Below are 26,737 nucleotides of genomic sequence, written 5' to 3' on the forward strand. Positions count from 1 at the left end.
TGTTTAAGATGATCAAGGGGTTCGATAGGTTAGGCAGAACAAAGGGGCATCAATGTTAGAGCTAGACCATTCAGTAGTGATATAAGGAAACATTTTATCTGGAAAGTTATTGAGGCTAGGTTAATTGATAATTTCAAACTGAGATTGATGGATTTCTGTTTGGTATGGGTATTAAAGAATATGGAACCAAGGTGGCTAGATGGAGTTAAGTTACAGGACCGCCATGATCTAACTGAATGGTGGAATAGATACAAGGTGCTGAATGGCCTGTTCCTATATTTTAGCGGGTAAGGTAGGGGGACAGAAAGGGGAATTCTATATTTAGTTAGAGATGTCTGAATTTGTGCATTGAGTACTTTGTTCCAGTTGCTGTTTAGCTGCTCTGAAATAGAAATAGTGGGATTTTTCGTTTCTAAGACGCCCCTACATCTTAAAAGTTAACAGCCAGGAAACTCGAGTTTAAAACATTCACAGTAATGTATTTACAAAACTGCTTTAAACCAAGAGCAGATATAGACAAACTGTGGACTTTATAAACTTATAAATCCTAAATCAGAAGATTTGAATTGAGTATTATGCAAATATGCCAAATACTGTACCTAAAAAAATAAGATAATATGTAATAATTTATGCCAACATGGTATTCTTAATTCTCCATCTCAATTTTTTCTACCAATCGTGATAGAATTGTAATCGGACATATTTCAATTTAGTGTTAAACAAATTGAAATATTCTCTCCAGTACTACCCAAAAATTATACTGCTGAGTGATTCACAGATTTTAAATCCATTATGTTTTTATTAAAATACTACTGATGAAAATTAAATGGACTGTCTTACCAGGTTTGAAGGTGATCAGGCAGGATCTATTTGTACACGTGCCCTCTGGGAATATCATTACCTAGAATTAAGATCATGAACCATTCAACACAACGTATACATTATTTATGAAATGAAAATGAAATTTAACCACTTTTACAAAAATCAAAATACCAGAATTATTTATGTTTCTAAGTGCATTCACTATTTACAAGTAAGTTATGTGGCAAGTTGAAAACATTTTCAAAATATACAGATCAAAAAAACTGTTTGCAGGATAATTCACAATAAAGCTGAAGCATACTTCAGCAAAGAGAGAGTTTAGGAAAAGGTGAACCAGTAATTTAACATCCTGCCCTCTAGGGAGTGGATTTAAATTTAGGCAAAAAAGATGGCCATGTTAATTGATTTAAAAAGAGGGGGAGCGGAGAGTCAGTGCGGAGATTTGAAAAGAACGGGAGTGGAGAGTCAGATCGAAGATTTAAAAAGAGCGGGGGCCGAGAGTCAGAGCGGAGATTTAAAAAGAGCGGGAACTGAGAGTCAGAGCGGAGATTTAAAAAAAGAGCGGGAGCGGAGAGTCAGAGCGGTAATTTGAAAAGAGCGGGAGCTGTCAGGGACTCCTCTGGGCAGCGGACTGAGTTTGAAACTTTGACTGGTAAGTAACTGCTAATTTGAATTACCTGTTTAAATTGCTTTCAGATTAAAGGTAAAAAGACAAATATTTTACAGATTAGAAAGAATAAAAACCAGCTGGAAATTAAAAAAAAACTAATGAACTAAAATAGAGATGCAGGGCCAGGGGATGTGTTGTTCCTGCATGATGTGGATGCTGGTGGACCCCATTGGGATTCCAAATGAACATATATGTAGCAGGTATTGGTTGTATGAGGAATTTCGCCTCAGTTGATGAGCTGGACTCTTGAGCTTCAGACGCTGCGACACATCAGGGAAGAGGTGCAGAGTAACTTGGAGTGGGAGGGTAAAGATCCAAGTTGCTGTGGTCCACGTAAGTACCAACAACATAGGTAGAATAAGAATGGAGGTTCTGCTGAAGGAATATGAGCAGCTAGGGACTGAAGCAGAATTAAAAAGATAATAATCTCCAGATTACTACCTGAGCCACAAACTAATTGGCACTTGGTCAATAAGACTAAAGAGGTAAATGATTTGCTCAAAGGTTGGTGGGGAGAAATGAGTTTGAATTCACGGGATATTGGCACTAGTAGTGGGGAAGAAGGGAGCTGTTCCAATGGGATGGTCTCACCTGAACCATGCTGGGATCAGAGCCTGGTGAATCGCATAACTAGGGCTGCAGATAGGGTTTTAAACTAAAAGGTGTAGTGGGGGGTGGCTTCAGTTGTATGGAAAATTAGAAAATCAAAGTTGAAGTAGAAGATAGGAGTGGAGGTTAATGATGAGGACTTCAACTAGTTAAGGGGGATGGGGGAGAAAGAGAGAACAGGGCTCAGGAGAGGTTAGTGAAGTTTCCAGAAGAAGTAATAAAAGAGAGTAGGGAAAGCGGCAGGAATCTAACTGGAGGCACAGCAAATAAAGGGACAACTATGAGAAGGGGGGCAGTCAACGCAAGACGGAGGGTGTTGTACCTGAATGCGGGAAAAGAGAGAGAAGATGAAATATGAGTGTAAGCTAGCAAGTAATATGAAAGAAGATTCGCTGGACAGCTGGTGTGTGATGCAGAGCGAGATCAACACCATGGGTTCAATTCCCATACCGGCTGAGGTTATTCATGAAGGCTCGCCTTCTCAACCTTGCCTCGCACCCGAGGTTTTGAGATCCTCAGGTTAAATCACCACCAGTCAGCTCTCCCTCTCAAAAGGGGAAAGCACCCTATGGTCACCGGAAACTATGGAGACTTTACTTTTACTTCAGTGGACACGATCTATTAGGGTTTCCAGAACACCTTTAAAAAGATGCCGTACAGGAGGCTGTTAAGTAAGATAAGAGCTCATGATGTTAGGGGGAAGGTACTGGCATGAATAGAGGATTGGCTGCCTGGCAAAAGGCAGAGTGGGGTTAAAGTGGTGTTTTTCAGGGTGACAGCTGGTGATTAGTGGTGTTCCGCAGAGGTCAGTGTTAAGACCACAAGTATTCTCAATATACATTAAAGATTTGGAAGAAGAAGAAACGGAGGGCATTGTTGTTAAGTTTGCAGATGACACAAATCAGCGGCCTCGTTGAACTCGAGCAAGAGTGCAATGAGGCCGGTAAGTAGCGGGAGAGGCCAAAAATGAGAACCACGGCAGGCGGCAATCTATTTGCGATGCAACTGGCCCGCTCGTGTAGGCGAGATCGGAATCGGGAAACCAATAATTACCACTTAAGCCCTATTTCCATACAATTAATGGGAGCCATTCATTATAATCGCCTCCTCAGCAAATGGTCACGCGGGCGCTAATTAGTACCCAGTTTAAAAACGTGAACGTGACAGGATGGCTTCAGCGGCCACCCAAGGTGGAAAGTAGCCAACTTCGTTTACAGGCAAAAAGCCGGGGGCACTGGACTTCCTGCCCATGCTCGAAGGAAGGTGGGGGTGCAACAGTGGGGGCCCAGCCATGTTTGGGGTGGGCCGCTATGGGGGTAATTGGAGCTGGGGGGGGCTTCCTGCTTTGGACGGGACGGGGGAAAAAAGAGGACAAAGTGTAGCCCCTGAGTTGGCCACTTCCCAAGTTAAAATGGAGAAACACAAGGAACGCAGGGAAAATTGGACAATCCCAGAGAAACAAGCAGTTTGCAGACTTTTCTGGTGTATTCTGCCTGCAAAGAAAGCAGACAGCACTTAAATCAGCAGCCATGCATATTAATGAGCGATTCCCAGGCACAATAGTAACAATCAAAGGTGATCGAAGTAAAGCTAGACTCCTCGGCGCCAGCAGGAGTCCAAGACAAAAGAAGCAAACGGGCACCCAAGGACCGCCCAGCGATCGGGAAACAGCCCCAATATTGGGGAATTCAAACCAATCGATTGGTATGGGATCCAATCGATTGGAAGTAAGCTCGGGGTCCGCCCAAAAGGGCGCGAAGCCCCGGAGGACTATAAGATAGAGCCCCCAAGGTCAGTTCGCTCTCTTAGCCGGCCCTCCCAGCAGAACATCTTAGCAGCTCTCAAAGAACTTGACCATAAGAAGGAGAGGCCTGGCCAACTGCTGCACCATCAAGTAAGTGTCCAGTGACTTCCGGTGGCTGTGATGGAGTAGGAAGCCACACATTTGGGAGCTCCCGTTTTAAAGAGACTTTTCGGCTCTTGTGAGAGCCCAAAACAGAAATTTTTCGACGTCTCCCGGTGGGGGAAGGTGTGCTGAACAACTTTCCCCGCAGTCCATGCCTCGAACACGGAGTGGAAAGGGGGAAAAAACGGCAGCAGCTCCTCAGAAAAAACTGGGGAAGGAATCCAAGATGGCCACCGGAGGAGCCCCAGAGGATTGGAGGCTGTGGGCCCAGGAGCAACAAACTGATCTCCTGCGCTGCTTTAAAGAATTCAAGGATGAGGTGCTGAGCTCTCTGCAGGAAACGAACAGAAGGCTGTCAGAGATTCAGCCCACCCAGGGTGCTGCCATCAAGGAGTTGCAGACGCAGGCCACTGAACGAGAGGAGGAGGCCGTGGTCCTCGTGAGTAAGGTGGAGGGGCATGAGGCACTCCACAAGAAGTGGCAGGAACGCTTCGTCGAGGAGCTTGATCACCGCATGAGGCGGAAAAACCTGCGGATCCTGGGCCTTGCGGAGGGGCTAGAGGGGTCGGACCTGACAGCCTACGTGGCTGTAATGCTGAACTCGCTAGGGGGGGGCCGGGTCTTTCCATCTGCCTTTGGAGCTGGAGGGAGCGCACAGGGTGCTGGCCAGGAGGCCCAAGGAAGATGAACCCCCGCGTGCGGTGCTGGTGAGGTTCCACCGGTTCAGCGATCGGGAGTGCGTGCTGCGCTGGGCCAAGAAGGTGAAGAGCAGCAAGTGGGAGAATGGGGAGTACGGATCTACCAGGATTGGAGTGCGGAGGTGGCTAAGCGGCGGTCCGGATTTAATCGGACGAAAGAGGTGCTTTATAGAAAAAAGATAAAGTTCGGAATGTTGCAGCCCGCGCGCCTGTGGGTAACTTATTCGGACCGGCACCATTATTTTGATTCCCCGGAGGAGGCGTGGGCCTTCGTGCGGACGGAGAAACTGGACTTGAACTAGGGGTTGGGGGTTGCGAGGTCGGCTGTAATATATTTGTGCTGGATTCTGCTGTTGCTGTGTTCTCTTTTTCTTCTGTTTTTCTCTTCTTGTCTTAGTACTTTTGCAATTTTGATATAGTTATTTACGGAGGGGTTGTTCTGCTTTATATGTTTTTGTTTTTGTGCTTGGGGCATTGTTTGGGCTGTGTATCTTGCGGGGAGGGTCGGGGGGGTATGTTGTATTCTAGGTCGGAGTGGGGGTATGGAGGGGGGCTGATATTTGGGAGCTGCGTCAGAAGGGTGTGGTGGGGCAGGGCGAAAGCGCGGGCTTTCCTCTGGTTTCCCGCGCTGCGGGGCTGGGGGGGCTGGAGACGGTGACGGGGTAGGCGGGGCCTTAACTGGTTCTTCCCCGCGCTGGAGCGGTGCCTGGAGGAGGGATAGACTGGGGGATGATCCCACTTCGGGAGTGGTCGGGCTATTGGTGGGAGTTTCCGGGGTCAGCAGAAGTTAGCTGACCCACGGAAGTACAATGGAGGATGGTTCGCGGCTGGGAGGGTTCCTAGCCTGGGGGGGAAGGGAGGGGGGGGAAAGGGGAATACCGGGTTGCTGCTGGTAGGGTCAAGAAGGAGCTGGGGGGGACAGAGGTGAAGTGTTGTTGCTATGGGGACTGGGTCGGGCAGGGGGTGCTGGCCTGGGGCGGGCAGTCGACGGGCTATGGCTAGCCGACGGGGGAGGGGGGCGGGACGCCCTCTGATCCGGTTGGTCACTTGGAATGAGAGAGGGTTGAATGGGCCGGTGAAGCGGTCGAGGGTACTGGCTCACCTGAAGGGGCTAAAGGCAGATGTGGTAATGCTTCAGGAGACCCACCTGAGGGTGGCGGACCAGGTCCGCCTGAGGAAGGGATGGGTGGGGCAGGTTTTCCACTCTGGGTTGGATGTGAAGAACCGGGGAGTGGCGATTCTGGTGGGGAAAAATGTGTTGTTTGAAGCATCGGAGGTGGTGGTGGATAAGGGGGGTAGGTATGTTATGGTTAGGGGCAGGCTACAAGGAGAGAAGGTGGTACTGGCTAGTGTGTATGCCCCAAATTGGGACGATGCAGGCTTTATGAGGCGTATGTTGGGACGGATCCCGGATCTGGAGGCGGGAGGTCTGATCATAGGGGGGGGGACTTTAATACGGTGTTGGATCCTTCACTGGATCGGTCCAGCTCTAGGACGGGCAAGAGGCTGGCGGCGGCCAAGGTACTGAGAGGGTTTATGGATCAGATGGGTGGAGTGGATCCATGGAGGTTTGTGAGGCCGAGGGCACGCGAGTACTCTTTCTTCTCCCACGTACATAGGGTCTACTCTCGGATAGATTTCTTCGTGGTGAGTAGGGGACTGATTCAGAGAGTAGAGGAGGCCGAGTATTCGGCCATCGCAATCTCCGACCACGCTCCGCATTGGATAGAGTTGGAGATGGGAGAGGTGCGGGACCAACGTCCGTTGTGGCGGTTGGATGTGGGGTGGTTGGCGGAGGAGGAGGTGTGTAGGAGGCTCCGGGCAAGTATTGAGGGGTACCTTGAGGTGAATGATACGGGGGAGGTTCAGGTGGGGATGGTCTGGGAAGCCCTGAAGGCAGTAATTCGTGGGGAGCTGATATCCATCCGAGCACACAGGGAGAGGAGCGAGAGGGATAGACTGGTGGGAAAGATGCTGGAGGTGGACAGGAGGTATGCAGAGGCACCAGAGGAGGGACTGTTGGGGGAGAGGCGCAGCTTGCAGGCTAAATTTGATTTGCTGACCACTGGAAAGGCGGAGGCACAGTGGAGGAAGGCACAAGGGGCAGTGTACGAACATGGTGAAAAGGCGAGTAGGATGCCGACTCATCAGCTCCGCAAGCGGGATGCGGCTAAGGAGATTGCTGGAGTGAGAGACAAGAGTGGGAATGTGGTGCGGAAGGGGGTAGAGGTGAATGAGGTCTTCAAGGACTTTTACGGGGAACTGTACCGGTCGGAGCCAACGGGGGAGAGGGGGGAATGGAGAGGTTCCTTGACAGGCTAGCTTTCCCGAAGGTGCAGGAGGAGAAGGTGGAGGGGCTGGGTGCGCCGATTGAGCTGGAGGAGCTAGTTAAGGGAATCGGGCAGATGCAGTCAGGGAAGGCACCGGGGCCGGATGGGTTCCCGGTGGAATTTTATAAAAAGTTTGTGGACCTAGTGGGCCCCTTGCTGGTGCGGACACTCAATGAAGCGTGGGAAGGGGGGACTTTGCCCCCGAAGATGTCGCGGGCGCTGATCTCTTTAATTTTAAAGAAGGACAAGGACCCCAGCAGTGTGGTTCATACAGGCCCATATCTCTCCTCAACGTGGATGCTAAGGTGCTGGCAAAAATCCTGGCCACCAGGATAGAGGACTGTGTGCCAGGGGTTGTGCACGAGGACCAGACAGGTTTTGTGAAGGGAAGGCAGCTGAACTCGAATGTGCGGAGATTGCTGAATGTCATCATGATACCGACGATTGAGGGGGAGGCAGAGATAGTGGTGGCGCTGGATGTGGAGAAGGCCTTCAATAGAGTGGAGTGGGGGTACCTATGGGAGGTGTTGGGGAGGTTTGGATTTGGTGAAGGGTTCATTAGATGGGTAAGGCTGCTATATGAGGCCCCGATGGCGTGCGTGGCCACAAATAGGAGGAGGTCGGAGTGCTTCCGGCTTTACCGAGGAACCAGGCAGGGTTGCCCCCTGTCCCCCTTGTTGTTTGCACTGGCAATCGAGCCGCTGGCGATGGCGTTGAGAGATTCAGAGAGGTGGAGAGGCTTGGTGCGAGGTGGAGAGGAACATAGGGTGTCGTTGTATGCCGACGATCTGTTACTGTATGTGGCGGACCCGGTGGGAGGAATGCCGGGAGTGATGGAGTTGCTAGCTGAGTTTGGCACCTTTTCAGGTTATAAATTAAATTTAGGCAAGAGCGAGGTGTTTGTGGTGCACCCTGGAGACCAGGAAGGAAGGAATTGGTAGGCTCCCGCTTAGGCGGGCAGGGGAGAGCTTTAGGTACCTGGGGTTGCAGGTGGCCAGGGACTGGGGGACTCTTCACAAGCATAACTTCACCAGACTTGTAGATCAGATGGAGGAGGAGATCAAGAGGTGGGACATGCTGCCATTGTCGTTGGCGGGGAGGGTACAGTCCGTCAAAATGACGGTGCTTCCGAGGTTCTTGTTCCTCTTTCAGTGCCTGCCCATATTTATCCCCAGGGCCTTCTTTAGGAGAGTGACTAGCAGTAATTTGAGCTTTGTGTGGGCACATGGTTGGCAATCAGTAGCTAGTGGTGTCCCTCAGGGATCCGTGTTGGGCCCACAATTGTTCACAATTTACATAGATGATTTGGAGTTGGGGACCAAGGGCAATGTGTCCAAGTTTGCAGATGACACTAAGATGAGTGGTAAAGCGAAAAGTGCCGAGGATACTGGAAGTCTGCAGAGGGATTTGGATAGGTTAAGTGAATGGGCTAGGGTCTGGCAGATGGAATACAATTTTGACAAATGTGAGGTTATCCATTTTGGTATGAATAACAGCAAACGGGATTATTATTTAAACAATAAAATATTAAAGCATGCCGCTGTTCAGAGAGACTTGGGTGTGCTAGTGCAGGAGTTACAGAAGGTTGGTTTACAAGTGCAACAGGTGATTAAGAAGGCAAATGGAATTTTGTCCTTCATTGCTAGAGGGATGGAGTTTAAGACTAGGGAGGTTATGTTGCAATTGTATAAGGTGTTAGTGCGGCCACACCTGGAGTATTGTGTTCAGTTTTGGTCTCCTTACTTGAGAAAGGACCTACTGGCGCTGGAGGGTGTGCAGAGGAGATTCACTAGGTTAATCCCAGAGCTGAAGGGGTTGGATTACGAGGAGAGGTTGAGTAGACTGGGACTGTACTCGTTGGAATTTAGAAGGATGAGAGGGGATCTTATAGAAACATTTAAAATTATGAAGGGAATAGATAGGATAGATGCGGGCAGGTTGTTTCCACTGGCAGGTGACAGCAGAACTAGGGGACATAGCCTCAAAATAAGGGGAAGTAGATTTAGGACTGAGTTTAGGAGGAACTTCTTCACCCAAAGGGTTGTGAATCTATGGAATTCCTTGCCCAGTGAAGCAGTTGAGGCTCCTTCATTACATGTTTTTAAGGTAAAGATAGAGAGTTTTTTGAAGAATAAAGGGATTAAGGGTTATGGTGTTCGGGCCGGAAAGTGGAGCTGAGTCCACAAAAGATCAGCCATGATCTAATTAAATGGCGGAGCAGGCTCGAGGGGCCAGATGGCCTACTACTCCTCCTAGTTCTTATGTTCTTATGGGACTCCGAGAGTGAAGAGGGTGTTCCTGGAGCGAGGAAGGGATGGAGGTGGGCTGGCACTGCCCAACCTTTTGGGGTACTATTGGGCAGTCAATGTGTCAATGGTGCGTAAATGGGTGATGGAGGGGGGAGGGGCGGCGTGGAAAAGAATGGAGATGGCGTCATGTAGAGGTGCGAGCCTGGGTGCCATGGCAACGGCACCGTTGCCGCTCTCTCCTAAGAGGTTTACCACGAGCCCCGTGGTGGCGGCGACCCTAAGAATCTGGGGACAGTGGAGACAGCATCGGGGGGGAAACAGGGAGCTCGATGGAGGCTCCACTGGGTGGCAACCATCGGTTCATCCCGGGGAACACGGATGGGGGATTTAGGGGGTGGCAAAGGGCGGGCATCAGCAAATTGAGGGACCTGTTTATTGGCGGGAGGTTTGCGGGCCTGGGGGAACTGGAAGATAAATTTGGCCTTCCCCAAGGGAACATGTTCAGATACCTGCAGGTAAAGGCGTTTGCTAGGCGACAGGTAGAGGGATTCCCTTTGCTGCCGTCGCAGGGGACGATGGACAGAGTGCTTTCAGGGGTGTGGGTCGGAGAGGGGAAGGTGTCTGACATCTATAAGGTAATGCAGGAGGTGGAGGAGTAGTCAGTGGAGGAGCTGAAGGCTAAATGGGAGGAGGAACTCGGGGAGCAGATAGAGGACGGGACTTGGGCGGATGCCTTGGAGAGAGTTAACTCTTCCTCCTCATGTGCGAGGCTTAGTCTCATCCAATTTAAGGTGCTGCACCGGGCCCACATGTCCGGAACCAGGATGAGTAAGTTCTTTGGGGGTGAGGATAGGTGCACCAGATGTTCGGGGAGTCCAGCGAACCACGCCCATATGTTCTGGGCATTCCCAGCACTGGAAGAATTCTGGAAGGGGGTGGCGGAGACGGTGTCGAGGGTGGTTGGATCCAGGGTCAAACCAGGGTGGGGACTCGCGATCTTTGGAGTTGCGGTAGAGCCTGGAGTGCAGGAGGCGAAAGAGGCCGGTGTCCTGGCCTTTGCATCCCTAGTAGCCCACCGAAGGATTCTGTTACAGTGGAAGGATGCAAAGCCCCCAAGCGTGGAGACCTGGATCAGTGACATGGCGGGATTTATAAAATTGGAAACGGTCAAATTTGCCCTGAGAGGATCAATACAAGGGTTCTATAAAGGATGGCAGCCTTTTCTGGACTTCCTGGCTCAGAGATAGGTAACTTGCGTTGTTGTTAAAATGCTGTGTTGTTCATGGAGGTGGGGCGAATGTATATGATTGTTAATATTATTGTTATTTTCGGTATTTTACTAAGGTGTGTCAATGTTGTATAAAATCGAAATTTTTCAATAAAAATTATTTCAAAAAAAAAAGTAAGTGTCCAGTCAACGCACGCTACAAGGTTGACGCTCCTGACCCCTTAGTCCGTACCAGCTGGAAGCCTGCTGACTCAGGATCGAGCAAGAGGCCATTGTTCCCTGACCCAGCGGGTTCCCTTATCCAGATAAGTACTGGCCTGTTAGTGGTAGGAGTAGCCTAGTCTTTTAGTATTGTATGCATGAGTAACGATTAACTGTGTATTAATAAACGTGTTTTGATTTGAACCTTACTAATTGGTGTATTGAGTCATTGATCTGAACTTGAACCTCGTGGTGGTATCATAAGGATACCTGGCGACTCTAGAGCTAAGTAATAAAACAGAGCCAATTGAGTGTAAAGCGCACTCACTAGAACGAGCAACAAAACCACACGCGGGACCACCATGCCAACAATGATCATGTGCAGCCATTCCGGGGACAATCCTAATCCCTGCCTGCCTATCCCACCGACCACCCATAACTATTATTGACCGTGGAAGCCTCTGGCCGTGCGGCCGAAGGCGATTGCTAATCGGGAATCACCAATCGTAGTTAACTGAGCACTTCACACATCCCAAGTGTATTTTGTGGGTAGGTGTACCATGTTGCAAGTGGGGTTTATTGCCTAGCATCCCAATCGGAACATGATGCCTGGACATTGTGCCTGAACACTGCGGGAGGCAACAACACAGGTGCAGCAGCCAACATCTGAACACCCAGGGGATTGGCCCCAGCCCCGGGTACATGTCCGTGCTGGAGGGTGGGTCAGTACAACAGGGAGGGTACCATTGTGTGGTGGGAACATGACACCCTGGGGTGCAGGGTATCAGGTCCGGTGAGCAGGGGCCCAGACTGCCGGGTGTGCGTGAGCAGTGTGCAGGGTGGGTGGGGGAGGTGCTGGAGACTTCACGGGATGGAAGACATCGCTAACACCTTCTCCCAAGGTTCAGGGGCTGGTTTAGCTCACAAGGCTAAATCGCTGGCTTTTAAAGCAGACCAAGCAGGCCAGCAGCACGGTTCAATTCCCGTACCAGCCTCCCTGGACAGGCGCCGGAATGTGGCGACTAGGGGCTTTTCACAGTAACTTCATTGATGCCTACTCGTGACAATAAGCTATTTTCATTTCATTTCAATTCCCAATATAATAATAATCTTACAAGTAGGCTTACATTAATACTGTAATGAAGTTACTGTGAAAATTTGAACAGTATGGACGATATCTTGCACCCGCGGAACTTGTCCTGGTGCCAGAGAAGGCAGTTGAAGCAGCAGCATCAACAGAGACTCGAGGCAGCGGCCCTTTTCCAGGGCCTTGCCCCACACCCAGGACCATAAGACATAGGAACAGAATTAGGCCACTCGGCCCATTGAGTCTGATCCAATCATGGCTGATATTTTTCTCATCCCCATTCTCTTGCCTTCTCCCCATAACCCCCGATCCCCTTATTAATCAAGAACCTATCCATCGCTGTCTTAAAGACACTCAGTGATTTGGCCTCCACAGCCTTCTGTGGCAAAGAGAAGGCACCACCCTCTGGCTGAAGAAATTCCTCCTCATCTTGGTTTCAAAGGATCGTCCCTTTGGTCTGAGATTGTGTCCTCTGCTTCTAGTTTTTCCTACAAGTAGAAACATCCTCTCCACGCCCACTCTATCCAGGCCTCGCAGTATTCTGTAAGTTTCAATAAGATACCCCCCCTCATCCTTCTAAACTCCAATGAGTACAGACCCAGAGTCCTGAACCATTTGCTCGGGTGAGGCCCAGAGTGGGAGGACCGAGGTGGCCCACGGTGTCACTTGCCTTTTGAACAGATGATGGACAGTGCTTGCCACAGGAGGTTTTGCCTGAGTAAACAGATGGTGCAGCATCTGTGCCATGTCTCATGTTCTCACAGACTTGGCATCATGTGGAGAAGGCCGACAACTGCTCCCGGTGGCTGCCAAGGACACCGCAGTCCTGAACTTATACCCCTCTGGACCATTCCAGGGCTCGACTGGGGACTTGTGGGCTGTAGCTTGAGGGGTGCCACACAAGTGCATCCCGACATGTCACGGATGCCCTGTTTGCCCAGGCGACAAACTCCGGTTACAGGTACGGAGGCTGTTAACCGATGTAGAGACCAGTTACAACGAGGCCCATGTGGCCACCCGGACTGTCATTCAGCAGTGCATCGGACTCCTCAAAATGTGTTCCGATGCCTTGACCGCTTTGGTGGTGCCCTGCAGTACCCCCTCCTCCACTTTATGGTGGTCTGCTGTGTCCTGCACAACCTGGCAACACAGCAGGGCAATGTTCCGGAGGAGGAGGAACACGTGGCCACCACTGAGGAAGAGGCAGTGGCACTGGACCAGGAGGGGCTGGAGGACAATCGCGGGGAGGAACCAGAGAACCAACAGGAGAGTGGAGGACAGGCGGCAGGCGCGAGGATCTGGCAAAACTGGAGGGAAAGCCTGTCCACACCTACAAGGCACAAGTCAGGGATGTGATGAAATACTCCCCACTTGACTGGATGAGTGCTTCTCCAACAACACTAAAGAAGCTTGATATTATCTAGGACAAAGGCGCTCACTTGATTGGCACCCATTCCACAAACATTCACTCCCTCCACCACTGATGCACAGTAGCAACAGCGTTCACCATTCACAAGATGCACTGCAGGAACTCACCACGGTTCCTTAATTAGCACCTTCTAAACACACTACCACTACCATCTAAAAGTCAAGGGCAGCAGATACATGGGGCACCACCACCGACAGGATCCCCTCCTAGGTCACTCACCATCCATTGGAAATATACCACCATTCCTTCACTGTCTCTGGGTCAAAATCCTGGATCTCCCTCCATCCTGAACAGCACAGTAGGTGTACCTACATCACATTGTAAGGGTCTATTCCTGTTTATTCCTTTATTTCCCCTTTTATTTTTGCCGTTACATTTTTGATCCATGGATGATTTATGGACATTGTGTCTTTCAGGCAGCCTGTGCCTGTAATTCAAACAGAAGGACACAGAAGGCTACCAAAAGAGAAAATGCTGAAAAATCTCAGCAGGTCTGGCATCTGTAGGTAGAGAAAAGAGCTAAGGTTTCCAGTCCAGATGACTCTTTGCCAATCTTTTATCCAGTGCTTTTATACAGAAGGCTGTCCTGTTTTAGACTGGCTGACATTAATTATGGCTCGGTTTGATTGATTTGGCTGATGGCCAATGAATTGGTCCAAACGACTGTGTTCTGCCCGGTAATAGTTGGTGAATGGATCTAATCCTACTGGAATGCTTTTAGAGTCACAAGGTTCCAGTTTGGTGTCTGCAGCCTGAATGGAGGAACTCTCTCCAAAAAGATCTAATTAATGCTTTCCAGAAGGCCACTGTGAGGGCTGACTCTCTTTCCAGCAAGATTGGGTATCATTCTCTTGAGACTGCAGAGGCCTGAAGTCACACATGAGCTGAAAGCAAGGTTTAATGTGAAATAACATGTCTATACAGAAAGAGATTGGCATGGATGTGAACCTCAAGCTGAAAGCCCAGTTTGATAACTAAAGTGTAACTTGAGAAAGCCTGCTGCCCGTGTGTACTGAATGAATGACTCTGCAAGGAAGACCATTACTAGCTGTAAACAAGAGATGTTAAGCAGTGAGCGTGCTACAAGGAAAGCATGCTAAAGAACCTCCATTGGAAGCAGACTCTTATCCTTATCATTTTCACCCCTCGCCCCACTCCGTATTTGTCTGTCTTGTGTGTGGTGTCATGTGAGCGTCCCTTTTAGAAATGTTTTTGTCTATCACATGGGTTCAGTGATGTAATTGTGTAGGTGGAGCTGGGCTGTGGCCCTGGGAGTTAGTTTTACTTTCGCTTTGAGTTTGAACTGGTTTGTACTGTACAGGTTGAAAAGAAGTGTCTCTCTATCTTCGTTTTAAAAGTTGTTTTCAGGCTATTTGATAACTTAAAAGAGATAACTGCTTTCTGGAAGGAATTCAAACCTTCTGTTTGAAAAAGAAAACAGAGTATCGATAACAAGTTTTAAAGACAGTAAGAATGCCGTGTGCTGGGCCACACCTTTGAAAAGGGGTTTTAGTTTATGGGATCTTGTTATTGAATTGGAACAGTAAAAGGGGGAATTTATTAAGGGTTATACATAGAGTACTGTAGCTGTGTGGGGTCTTTGTAGTTGATAAAAACGCTTACCGTTGTGTTTATAAAAATGTTAACTAAATTCGTAGAATAAAGTTTTTTTTAAATCAAAAGCGCCCAAGATCTCTGGATAACACCTGAAAGGCAGGCTCTTATGCTCATGGTAACCAAAATCAATAAACAGTTGTAGGTCAGGTGAACTCCATGATATACTTTAGAGTTTTCTAAACCCTGGCCCATAACAAAGGGTAGAGGGTGGGAAGTTAAAGTGGGTAGTAGATTAGCTTTTAAAAAAAATAATCCAGTTGTATTTACTGCATATTTAATCATTATTCTTGTTATAAATAAATAGTAATTGTGTTTCAACTTAAAAACCTGCTGACTAGTTATTGGGCAGCCATTGGCTGAAGACGCCGAGTATTTTTATAAGAATTATTGGTTAATCCATGTGCTGGGGATGAGTGGAGCTGGAAATGACTGTGCACTTGCCCAGGGTATTGTAACATGGACTGCAGCAGTTCAAGGCGGCAGCTCACCATCACATTCTCAAGAGCAATTAGAGATGGGCAACAAATGCTGGCCTAGCCAGTTAAGCAGTGAAGCCGATATCGCATAAAATGAATTGAAAACGTGATCTGGCCAGATCTCAAGTGGGGGAAGCAAACCTGCATTCAATCCAAATACAAGCACCTAGCAAGTTTTATTTGTGTTTAGAGTTTTAGACATTTAAATTTCTTTACTTCCTTTTTGTGAAAAAAATATATAACTTCTTAACCCATGACCAGATTTTTCCCATGGCCTGGCTGATGAACCACTGAAATCTTTGTCAGTGGGACCAGAAGATTCCGCTGGTGTGAAGGGTTGGAAAATTCCAGCCTATACTTCAATTGAATAATCTGTTCATAGCCAGAATGACACTATAGATATTCAGCAAGTTAACCTCAGTTTAAAGATCATTATTCAGGGACCTTAGTCCAGACCAATTCACACTATAGTTCAGCGTAGTAACTATGATTAGCATTTTTTATATTCCAAGATAGGAATGTTAAACTTGTATCTACTGCAAATTTAGTGTGGCACTCCTTCAATCCACTTGCTATTTTACTGGTCAATAAATTTCTTTGGCAAACTGTAACCTAAATCATGGCCGAACAAAGTATTTTCCACTTTTCAATGTCAAGGAAGGTCAAATATAATGTATCCAGTTTACAGATATTACCTGGCTTGCTGTGTATTTCCATTATTTGCTGTTTATATTTAGAGCCAAACTATTATAAAGAGAATTTTCAGTTTGCTTTCCAGGTGCATTGAAAGTTACCCAACTGTTGGGCAGTAATGACATATTTTACCTCAAAGGACTAGGTGTTTACTCTTGGGAGAAGTCAAAGACATTATACCGTCTATCTACAATCAAATTTCAAAGACCTAACACCTTCAATAATGTATAGATACTGACTGCTACAGTAAAGATGGTCTTCTCAAGTTGTCTGAATGGGAATGGAATATCAAATATAATAAATGAAGTGTTTTTCATCCCCACCCTCTAACTTTCTCTACTTTGTTCTATTATTTAACTAAATAGCAATACTTCCCTTGCAGCATCATACGGTCAATATATTCTGCGATCCAAGATATTAGTGGTTTGAAATAGTGAAATCCAAAAAAAAGTCTGAATAACCTTGGGTGTCCAAATGATTAAAGCAAACTATAGACTGCTTGAAATCTGAAAGTCACATGTTTCAGGAACTCAATATTGTGCTTGAGGGATGTATTTAATGCAGCACTTTAGACCGACAGTTGCGGAATAATTTTCAGCCAGAAAGTACCTCGTTTACAGGGAAAGGGTGGAATTTACGCTAGCAGGATATTCCGGTCCCACCGACAGCACATGCATTTCCCAGTGACGAGGGGTGCAGTCAATGGAAAATTCCGTTGACAACGGCGGGACCAGCAAATCCGCTGGCAGACTGAATCTGCCACCATAAAACACGCGGCGGGTTGCTCGGTAAATCCTGCTCAAAGTCTACAATATAAACAGCAAATAATGGAGATACACAGCAAGCCAGGTAATATCTGTAAAGTTCTGGATATTTATCTTTGATCAGAAGTGCAATCATGTAATTCTACTATCACAATGGCAATCAACATTTAAATGTAAAAAGTAGATTAAAACCCACTCTAGATAGTTAAAAAAAATTCTAAGAACATTTTGGACACTGCACTGGAAGTGTATTTCACGTGGCATTGAACCAAAGCAGTATAAGACAACTGGTCTTTAGAGGTTAGGCTAATTCCCAACTCTGGATTTTATATTGCAACTTATATTTCAATTAAACTATTTTCTAGCAACTGAAAGTTTTTTTTTTATTCTTTCATGGGATATGGGCACTTATTGCTCATCCCAAATTATCCTTGAACTCAGTGGCTTGATCGATCAATTCAGTTGCAGTAAATGCATCCAATGCCCTTGAAGTGCCTAGTTCCTTACAATGTGCTTCAAGAAGACATTGAGAGAAATATCAAGCTCCTAATACATAATATTAAAAAGAAACACTTGGTACTTCATTTACCTAGTTTTCCTTTCCAGACATTGCCCAACCAGTTGTGTATTTCCAGTTTATTTTATATATTTGTTCACATCACATATACACACAAAAAACAATTTGGTTATTAACAAAGAGCAGGTATATACATAAATAAAATTAAAAATCACCTGTGGCCATCTACCATTAGACAGAGCTCTTTGCTTTATTTCTTCAACTGTTTTCCGGCGAGAATACTGATCCGAGCGAGACACTAAGACTGGCTGAATGTACTTGATTAAGGCTGGTGGAAAAAATGTCACAAAACCTAATTTAACAAAAGCATGAGAGTCTTGTATGTCACAGTGTTACCCACCATGGAATAATTAAAAATGGACATGTAATTTAATATCGAGGTTTTAATTGCATATTCTTAAGCAAATTACAATCAAGGATATCGCAATGTCACACTTAACAAGGATTTTACTCCTTATTACAATAACCATTTTCCCATATCATGCAATCACAAATATATTGTTACCAAAATAAAACTATTGGAAGATAGTGAAGTTGTTTCCTTGCGCCAGACGCTTTCTCAGATAAGGCAGTTAGATCCCCAGACAAAATCATAGATGTTTACAGCAAAGCAAAAAGGATTAGATAGTGGGTGGCAAATTTATCACTATGATAGTAAATACTACAAACCACCATTCGCTTTACAAAAGATCAACTCAAATCTCTTTTATTTAGATTAAATTCCTGCAGTCATAGATGAGAAGTGACTAGGACTCTCAGTAGAGCGCACATCACTGCCACACTGTATTAACTCAACATTATTGCAATTACATAGCATCAACTCTTTTTTGCGTGGTGGATGCTATGTAAAATAAGTCCTTCTGATTAAAAGCTTCCATCACCGAGATGGCTTGAGGCCAATCCACATGAAACGACCTGCTCTGAAAACTCAGCTTACATTTTTTTTTTATAAATTTAGATTACCCAATTATTTTTTCCAATTAAGGGGCAATTTAGTGGGGCCAATCCACCGATCTGCACATTTTTGGGTTGTGGGGGCGAAACCCACGCAAACACGGGGAGAATGTGCAAACTCCACACGGACAGTGACCCAGAGCCGGGATCGAACCTGGGACCTCAGCGCTGTGAGGCAGCTGAGCTAACCACTAGGCCACCGTGCTGCCCCACTCAGCTTACATTTTGACAGCTGTGATACAATCCACATCATTCTAAAACAATCAACAACATTCTAAATAAGACAACCTAAAAAAAAACTTCATTTCCCAATATTAAAGGAGCCTTTAAAAGAAATTACAGGATCTGGACCCACATTTTGAAAAAAACAAATCCGTTCTTCCTTCGGCCATATCTGGTGTACTAACTTTCATTGAAATGCAACTATTAGCTTTTGAGATGCATTGTTTAGATAAACAGATTAACAAACGGGAGCAAAAATATTACCTGTGGAGATAATGAAACAGAAGAATTGCTACTCGATCCCCTTTTCATAATCTATTGTCTTGTCGTTAGTGAATAGAATGGTCTCGAATGCCAAAGGCAACACTCATATTTGCTTTCTCATATTTTGTTGAGCTGTTCAGGTAACCATTAGGTTACAGTTTATATTTTCCCATTTACTGGGGAGGAGAAAGGAAGTAGTGAATATTTGGCAAAACTTGCAGAAAATTTCTCCAATTTCTTAAGAATGATTCCATAGGGTTTCACTGTTCCTTGAAAACCTGTGATTTTTGACCATTATTTCAGACCTGGAACTTCTTAACAAACAGCAATGGCCTTAAATGAATTAAGCTGAGTTTTCTTTCAGAAAGTTACTTGTTTGTTAATAATCTATGCTTCATCTACTTTGGAAACCAAGGGTTTAACACATGGCAGGAGATCCCAGACCCGTGTCATGCTCCTCGTGTGCGATGTGGGAGCTCAGGGACACGTCCACTGTCCCTGGCTCCTTCACGTGCAAGAAGTGTGTTCAGTTGCAGCTCCTGTTAGACCGCTTGACGGCTCTGGAGCTGCGGATGGACTCACTTTGGAGCATCCGCGATGCTGAGGAGGTCGTGGATAGCACGTTTAGCGAGTTGGTCACACCGCAGGTGAAATATACTGAGGGAGATAAAAAATGGGTGACCAAAAGAAAGAGCAAGAGTAGGAAGGCAGTGCAGGTGTCCCCTGCGGTCATCTCCCTGCAAAACATATATACCACTTTGGATACTGTTGGGGGAGATGGCTCACCAGGGGAAGGCAGCAGCAGCCAGGTTCATGGCACCGGGGCTGGCTCTGCTGCACAGCAGGGCAGGAATAAAAATGGCAGGGCTATAGTGATAGGGGAGTCGATCGTAAGGGGAATAGACAGGCGGTTCTGTAGATGCAACCGAGACCAGCTGTCGTGGTGTACATAGGCACCAACGATATAAGTAAAAAGCGGGATGAGGTCCTACAAGCGGAATTCAGGGAGTTAGAAGTAAAACTAAAAAGTAGGACCTCAAAGGTAGTAATCTCAGGATTGCTACCAGTGCCACGAGCTAGTCAGAGTAGGAATGTCAGGATAGATAGGATGAATGCGTGGCTCGAGAGATGGTGCAAGAGGGAGGGATTCAAATTCCTGGGGCATTGGGACCGGTTCTGGGGGAGGTGGGACCAGTACAATCCGGACGGTCTGCACCTGGGCAGGACTGGAACCGATGTCCTAGGGGGGGTGTTTTCTAGAGCTGTTGGGGAGGGTTTAAACTAATGTGGCAGGGGGATGGGAACCGATGCAGGAAGTTGGAAGGTAGTAAAACAGGGACAGAAGCAAAAGGAAGGAAGGGGAAAAGTGCACGGCAGAGAAGACATAGTCAAAAATCTAAAAGGGCGACAGTACAAGGTACAGTGACTGAGGGGAGCTCAGTGAATAGGCCCAGTAATAACAAAAGGAATAAAACTGGAGATGTTAAGATTCAAAACAGAGGTAAAAAAACCAACATAAGTGTACTTTACCTGAATGCTCGTAGTATTCGGAATAAAGTAAATGAGTTGATGGCACAAATCATCGTAAATGACTATGATTTAGTGGCCATTACTGAAACATGGTTAAAGGATGGTCACGACTGGGAGTTAAATATCCGAGGGTATCAAACTATTCGGAAGGACAGAGTGGATGGTAAGGGAGGTGGTGTTGCTCTGTTATTTAAGGATGACATCCGGGCAATAGTAAGGGATGATATCGGTACTATGGAGGATAAGGTTGAATCCATTTGGGTGGAAATCAGGAATAGTAAGGCGAAAAAGTCACTGATAGGAGTAGCCTATCGGCCACCAAATAGTAACGATATGGTGGGGCAGGCAATAAACAAAGAAATAACTGATGCATGTAGAAATGGTACAGCAGTTATCCTGGGGGATTTTAATCTACATGTCGATTGGTTTAACCAGGTCGGTCAAGGCAACCTTGAGGAGGAGTTTATAGAATGTATCCGCGATAGTTTCCTAGAACAGTATGTAATGGAACCTACGAGGGAACAAGCGGTCCTAGATCTTGTCCTGTGTAATGAGACAGGATTGATTCATGATCTCATAGTTAGGGATCCTCTCGGAAGGAGCGATCACAATGTGATGGAATTTAAAATACAGATGGAGGGTGAGAAAGTAAAATCAAATACTAGTGTTTTGTGTTTAAACAAAGGAGATTACAAGGGGATGAGAGAAGAACTAGCTACGGTAGACTGGGAGCTAAGACTTTATGGTGGAACAGTTGAGGAACAGTAGAGAACCTTCCAAGCGATTTTTCACAGAGGTCAGCAAAGGTTTATACCAACAAAAAGGAAGGACGGAAGAAAGAGGGAAAATCGACCGTGGATATCGAAGGAAATAAGGGAGAGTATCAAATTGAAGGAAAAAGCATATAAAGTGGCAAAGATTGCTGGGAGATTAGAGGACTGGGAAATCTTTAGGGGGCAACAGAAAGCTACTAAAAAAAGCTATAAAGAAGAGTAAGATAGAGTATGAGAGTAAACTTGCTCAGAATATAAAAACAGACAGTAAAAGTTTTTACAAATATATAAGACAAAAAAGAGTGGCTAAGGTAAATATTGGTCCTTTAGAGGATGAGAAGGGAGTTTTAATAATGGGAAATGAGGAAATGGCTGAGGAACTGAACAGGTTTTTTGGGTCGGTCTTCACAGTGGAAGACACAAATAACATGCCAGCGACTGATAGAAATGAAGCTATGACAGGTGAGGACCTTGAGAGGATTGTTATCACTAAGGAGGGAGTGATGGGCAAGCTAATGGGGCTAAAGGTAGACAAGTCTCCTGGCCCTGATGGAATGCATCCCAGAGTGCTAAAAGAGATGGCTAGGGAAATTGCAGATGCACTAGTGATAATTTACCGAAATTTACTAGACTCTGGGGTGGTCCCGGTGGATTGGAAATTAGCAAACGTGATGCCACTGTTTAAAAAAGGAGGTAGGCAGAAAGCAGGAAATTATAGGCCAGTGAGCTTAACTTCGGTAGTAGGGAAGATGCTGGAATCTATCATTAAGGAAGAAATTGCGAGGCATCTGGATAGAAATTGTCCCATTGGGCAGACGCAGCATGGGTTCGTAAAGGGCAGGTCATGCCTAACTAATTTAGTGGAATTTTTTGAGGACATTACCAGTGCAGTAGATAACGGGGAGCCGATGGATGTGGTATATCTGGATTTCCAGAAAGCCTTTGACAAGGTGCCACACAAAAGGTTGCTGCATAAGATAAAGATGCATGGCATTAAGGGTAAAGTAGTAGCATGGATAGAGGATTGGTTAATTAATAGAAAGCAAAGAGTTGGGATAAATGGGTGTTTCTCTGGTTGGCAATCAGTAGCTAGTGATGTCCCTCAGGGATCCGTGTTGGGCCCACAATTGTTCACAATTTACATAGATGATTTGGAGTTGGGGACCAAGGGCAATGTGTCCAAGTTTGCAGATGACACTAAGATGAGTGGTAAAGCGAAAAGTGCCGAGGATACTGGAAGTCTGCAGAGGGATTTGGATAGGTTAAGTGAATGGGCTAGGGTCTGGCAGATGGAATACAATTTTGACAAATGTGAGGTTATCCATTTTGGTATGAATAACAGCAAACGGGATTATTATTTAAACAATAAAATATTAAAGCATGCCGCTGTTCAGAGAGACTTGGGTGTGCTAGTGCAGGAGTTACAGAAGGTTGGTTTACAAGTGCAACAGGTGATTAAGAAGGCAAATGGAATTTTGTCCTTCATTGCTAGAGGGATGGAGTTTAAGACTAGGGAGGTTATGTTGCAATTGTATAAGGTGTTAGTGCGGCCACACCTGGAGTATTGTGTTCAGTTTTGGTCTCCTTACTTGAGAAAGGACCTACTGGCGCTGGAGGGTGTGCAGAGGCGATTCACTAGGTTAATCCCAGAGCTGAAGGGGTTGGATTATGAGGAGAGGTTGAGTAGACTGGGACTGTACTCATTGGAATTTAGAAGGATGAGGGGGGATCTTATAGAAACATTTAAAATTATGAAGGGAATAGATAGGATAGATGCGGGCAGGTTGTTTCCATGGCGGGTGACAGCAGAACTAGGGGACATAGCCTCAAAATAAGGGGAAGTAGATTTAGGACTGAGTTTAGGAGGAACTTCTTCACCCAAAGGGTTGTGAATCTATGGAATTCCTTGCCCAGTGAAGCAGTTGAGGCTCCTTCATTACATGTTTTTAAGGTAAAGATAGATACAGTTTTTTGAAGAATAAAGGGATTAAGGGTTATGGTGTTCGGGCCGGAAAGTGGAGCTGAGTCCACAAAAGATCAGCCATGATCTAATTGAATAGCGGAGCAGGCTCGAGGGGCCAGATGGCCTACTCCTGCTCCTAGTTCTTATGAAACAGTAAACCCTCCCATCTCAGACAGCTATGAATACTTATGTATATGGGCAAATGTTTGATGTGCAAGGTATTATCTATTTCACAAAAGGCACCTTATTTATCTAGGCAAACATTCTTCCTACCCCCACCCCACCCCCAACAACCATCATCGAAATCTTGGGTGTTATGATATCTCATAGGATGGAGCAAATGGGGGCAGTGGACCCCTGGAGAGATAGACAGCCAACAGGAAGGGGCTACTCGTTTTACTCGCACGTCCATAAAGTATATTCCAGGATAGATTTCTTTGTACTAAGCAGGGACTGTATGGGGGAGGTAAAGAACACGGAATACTCAGCAATTACCATTTCAGACCATGCCCCACATTCGGTTGACCTGCAGTTCGGGGGAGCGAGCTATCAACGCCCGCAATGGAGGCTAGATGTGGGACTGCTGTCGGAGGAGGGGATCTGCGAGAGGCTTCGGAAATGTATAAAAAATTACCTGCAGGTGAATGACACGGGGGAGGTCTCAGCGGCGACCCTGTGGGAGGCGCTAAAGGCAGTAGTACGGGGGGAGCTGATTTCAATTGGGGCCCACAGAGCCACGGCAGACCAGGCAGAGATGGATAGATTGGTCAGGGAAATGGGTCGGATAGATGAAGAGCACGGGGGAGGTTTTACTCAGGGAGAGGCAGAGACTACAGGCGGAACTGGGGGAACTATCCACGAGCAGGGCCATGGAACAGCTTAGGAAGGCGAGGAGAGTGGTGTACGAGCATGGGGAAAAGGCTAGCAGACTGTTAGCGCAGCAACTCAGGAGGAGGGAGGCGGCCAGGGAAATAGGTAGAGAGGGGGGGGGCGCAAAGTGGAGGACCCGGCAGAATTGAATATGGTATTCCGGGACTTCTATCGTAAGCTGTATACTTCGGAGCCGCCGGAAGAACCGGAGGGGATGAAAAGGTTTCTGGACGGGTTAACATTCCCAATGGTGGGGGGCGAGTGGAAGAGCTGGGGGCCCCGATTAGAGTAGAGGAGGTATTGGGGGGCCTTAAGGCTATGCAGTTGGGGAAGTCCCCGGGGCCGGATGGATACCCAGTAGAGTTTTATAGGAAGTTCTCTGAGCTGGTGGGCCCGGTCTTGGCGAGGGTTTTCAATGAGGCAAGGGACAGAGGGACCCTGCCGCCGACAATGTCACAAGCCACCATATCTCTGATATTGAAGCGGGGTAAAGACCCGGAGGCGTGCTGGTCCTACAGGCCAATCTCCCTGATTAATGTAGACGCCAAGCTCCTGGCAAAGGTACTGGCGGGTAGAATGGAGGACTGTGTACCGGAGGTGATTGGGGAGGATCAAACGGGGTTCGTGAAAGGTAGGCAGCTGGCGGCCAATCTGAGGAGATTACTCAATGTGATAATGATGCCCCCGGCGGGTAGGGAGGTGGAGGTAGTGGTGGCAATGGACGCCGAGAAGGCCTTTGACCGGGTGGAGTGGGACTATCTATGGGAGGTGCTCGGACGGTTTGGGTTCGGGGAGGGATTGGTGGATTGGATCAAATTATTATATCAGGCCCCGAGGGCCAGCGTCAGGACCAACAGAGAAGTGTTGGAGTACTTTAGGTTGTACCGAGGGACCAGACAGGGCTGCCCGCTCTCCCCGCTGCTGTTTGCGCTGGCCATAGAGCCGCTGGCGATTGTGCTGAGAGCCGCAGAGGGTTGGAAGGGGATGGTGAGGGGCGGGGTTGAACACAGGTTTCTCTTTATGCAGACGACCTGCTCCTGTACGTGTCGGACCCAGTGGCCGGGATGGGAACTATACTGGGAATGCTGAGGAAGTTCGGCCAGTTCTCAGGATACAAATTAAATATGGTCAAGAGTGAAATGTTTGTGGTCCAGGCAAGGGGCCAGGAGAACAGATTGAGAGGGCTACCGTTTAGGCTGGTTGAGGAAAATTTCCGGTATTTGGGAATCCAGGTGGCACGAGACTGGGGCAGGCTGCATAAGTTAAATTTGGCCAGGGTGGTGGAGCAAATGAAGGGAGAGTTTCGGAGATGGGATGCACTCCCGCTGTCGCTGGCAGGGAGGGTGCAGACTGTAAAGATGACAATCCTCCCTCGATTTTTGTTTATTTTTCAGTGCCTCCCGATCTTTATCCCACAGTCCTTCTTCAAAAGAGTTAACGGGCTGATCATGAGCTTTGTCTGGGCGGGAAAATCCCCGCGGGTGAAGAAGGCGATGTTGGAGAGGAACCGCAGCGAGGGAGGGCTGGCTTTGCCGAGTCTGATCAATTATTACTGGGCGGCCAACATCGCTATGTTGTGGATGAAGTGGATGGTGGGTACGGGGTCTATTTGGGAGCGGGTGGAGGCGGCTTCGTGCAGGGGCTCCAGCTTGGAAGTCCTGGTCACGGCTCCTCTACCGCTGCCGCCGGCCAAGTACACCACCAGCCCGGTACTGGTGGCGACCCTGCGGATATGGGGCCAGTGGAGGAGGCATGTGGGGGAGATGGGGGCATCTGTCTAGGCGCCAATCTGCGACAACCATCGGTTTGCCCCCGGCAGTATGGATGGGGGGTTCCGAGTATGGCGGCGAGCAGGGGCGGGAAGGGTGGGTGATATGTTCCTGGAAGGGAACTTCGCGAGATTGAGGAACTTGGAGGAGAAATTTGGGTTGGTAAGGGGAAATGATTTTAGACACCTACAGTTGCGGGACTTTGTTCGTAGACAGGTCCCATCTTTCCCACGCCTCCCGCCAAGGGGATCCTCGACAGAATAGTCTCTAGGAGGCAAGAAGGGGAGGGCAGAGTCTCGGGTATATATAAGGTGCTCATGAGGGAGGAAGGGTCCCAGACAGAGGAACTGAAACTTAAATGGGAGGAGGAGCTAGGCGGGGAAATGGAGGATGGGCTGTGGGCAGAGGCCCTGAGTAGGGTAAATTCGACCGCGACATGTGCTAGGCTCGGGCTGATCCAATTTAAGGTCGTTCACCGGGCCCATATGATGGTGGCTCGGATGAGCAAATTTTTCGGGATAGAGGACAAATGCGCTAGGTGCGCGGGAGGACCAGCGAACCATGTTCACATGTTTTGGGCATGCCCTAAGCTGAGGGGGTACTGGGAGGGATTTGCGGGGGTCATGTCCCAGGTGCTAAAAACAAGGGTGGTGATGAGTCCAGGGGTGGCAATTTTTGGGGTTTCGGAAGACCCGGGCGTCCAGGGGGAGAAAGAGGCCGATGTTTTGGCCTTTGCTTCCCTGATAGCCCGGCGACGAATATTATTGGCGTGGAGGGACTCAAAGCCCCCGAAGACTGAGTGGTGGCTTGCGGACATGTCGAGTTTCCTGGGGATGGAAAAAATTAAGTTCGCCTTGAGGGGACCTGTGCAGGGGTTCACCCGGAGGTGGCAACCATTTATTGACTTCTTTGCGGGAGAGTGAGCGTCAGCAGGAGGGTGGGGGGGTAGAGTAGAGTAGGAGGGAAAATATGGCGGGTAGTACTGGTGGGAGGGGAGCGGGCTTGTGCAATATGTTACGATGGAAGTATTGAAAGT

General features: G+C 47.5%; 1 protein-coding gene across 1 annotated transcript in view; it reads right to left on the reverse strand.

Moving 5' to 3' along the window:
• Nucleotides 1–26,737, reverse strand: part of LOC119966027 (lysophosphatidylcholine acyltransferase 1-like) — a 275,907-nt gene that overhangs the window by 103,835 nt on the left and 145,335 nt on the right. Inside the window, exons 4-5 of the mRNA XM_038797177.1 lie at nucleotides 17,512–17,624; nucleotides 841–901 (exon numbers count right to left, since the gene is read on the reverse strand). Of these exons, the coding sequence (XP_038653105.1) occupies nucleotides 841–901; nucleotides 17,512–17,624 (174 nt within the window). The remainder of the gene's footprint in view (nucleotides 1–840; nucleotides 902–17,511; nucleotides 17,625–26,737) is intronic.

This window comes from Scyliorhinus canicula, chromosome 5, assembly GCF_902713615.1.
Source record: "Scyliorhinus canicula chromosome 5, sScyCan1.1, whole genome shotgun sequence".
NCBI lineage: Eukaryota > Metazoa > Chordata > Chondrichthyes > Carcharhiniformes > Scyliorhinidae > Scyliorhinus > Scyliorhinus canicula.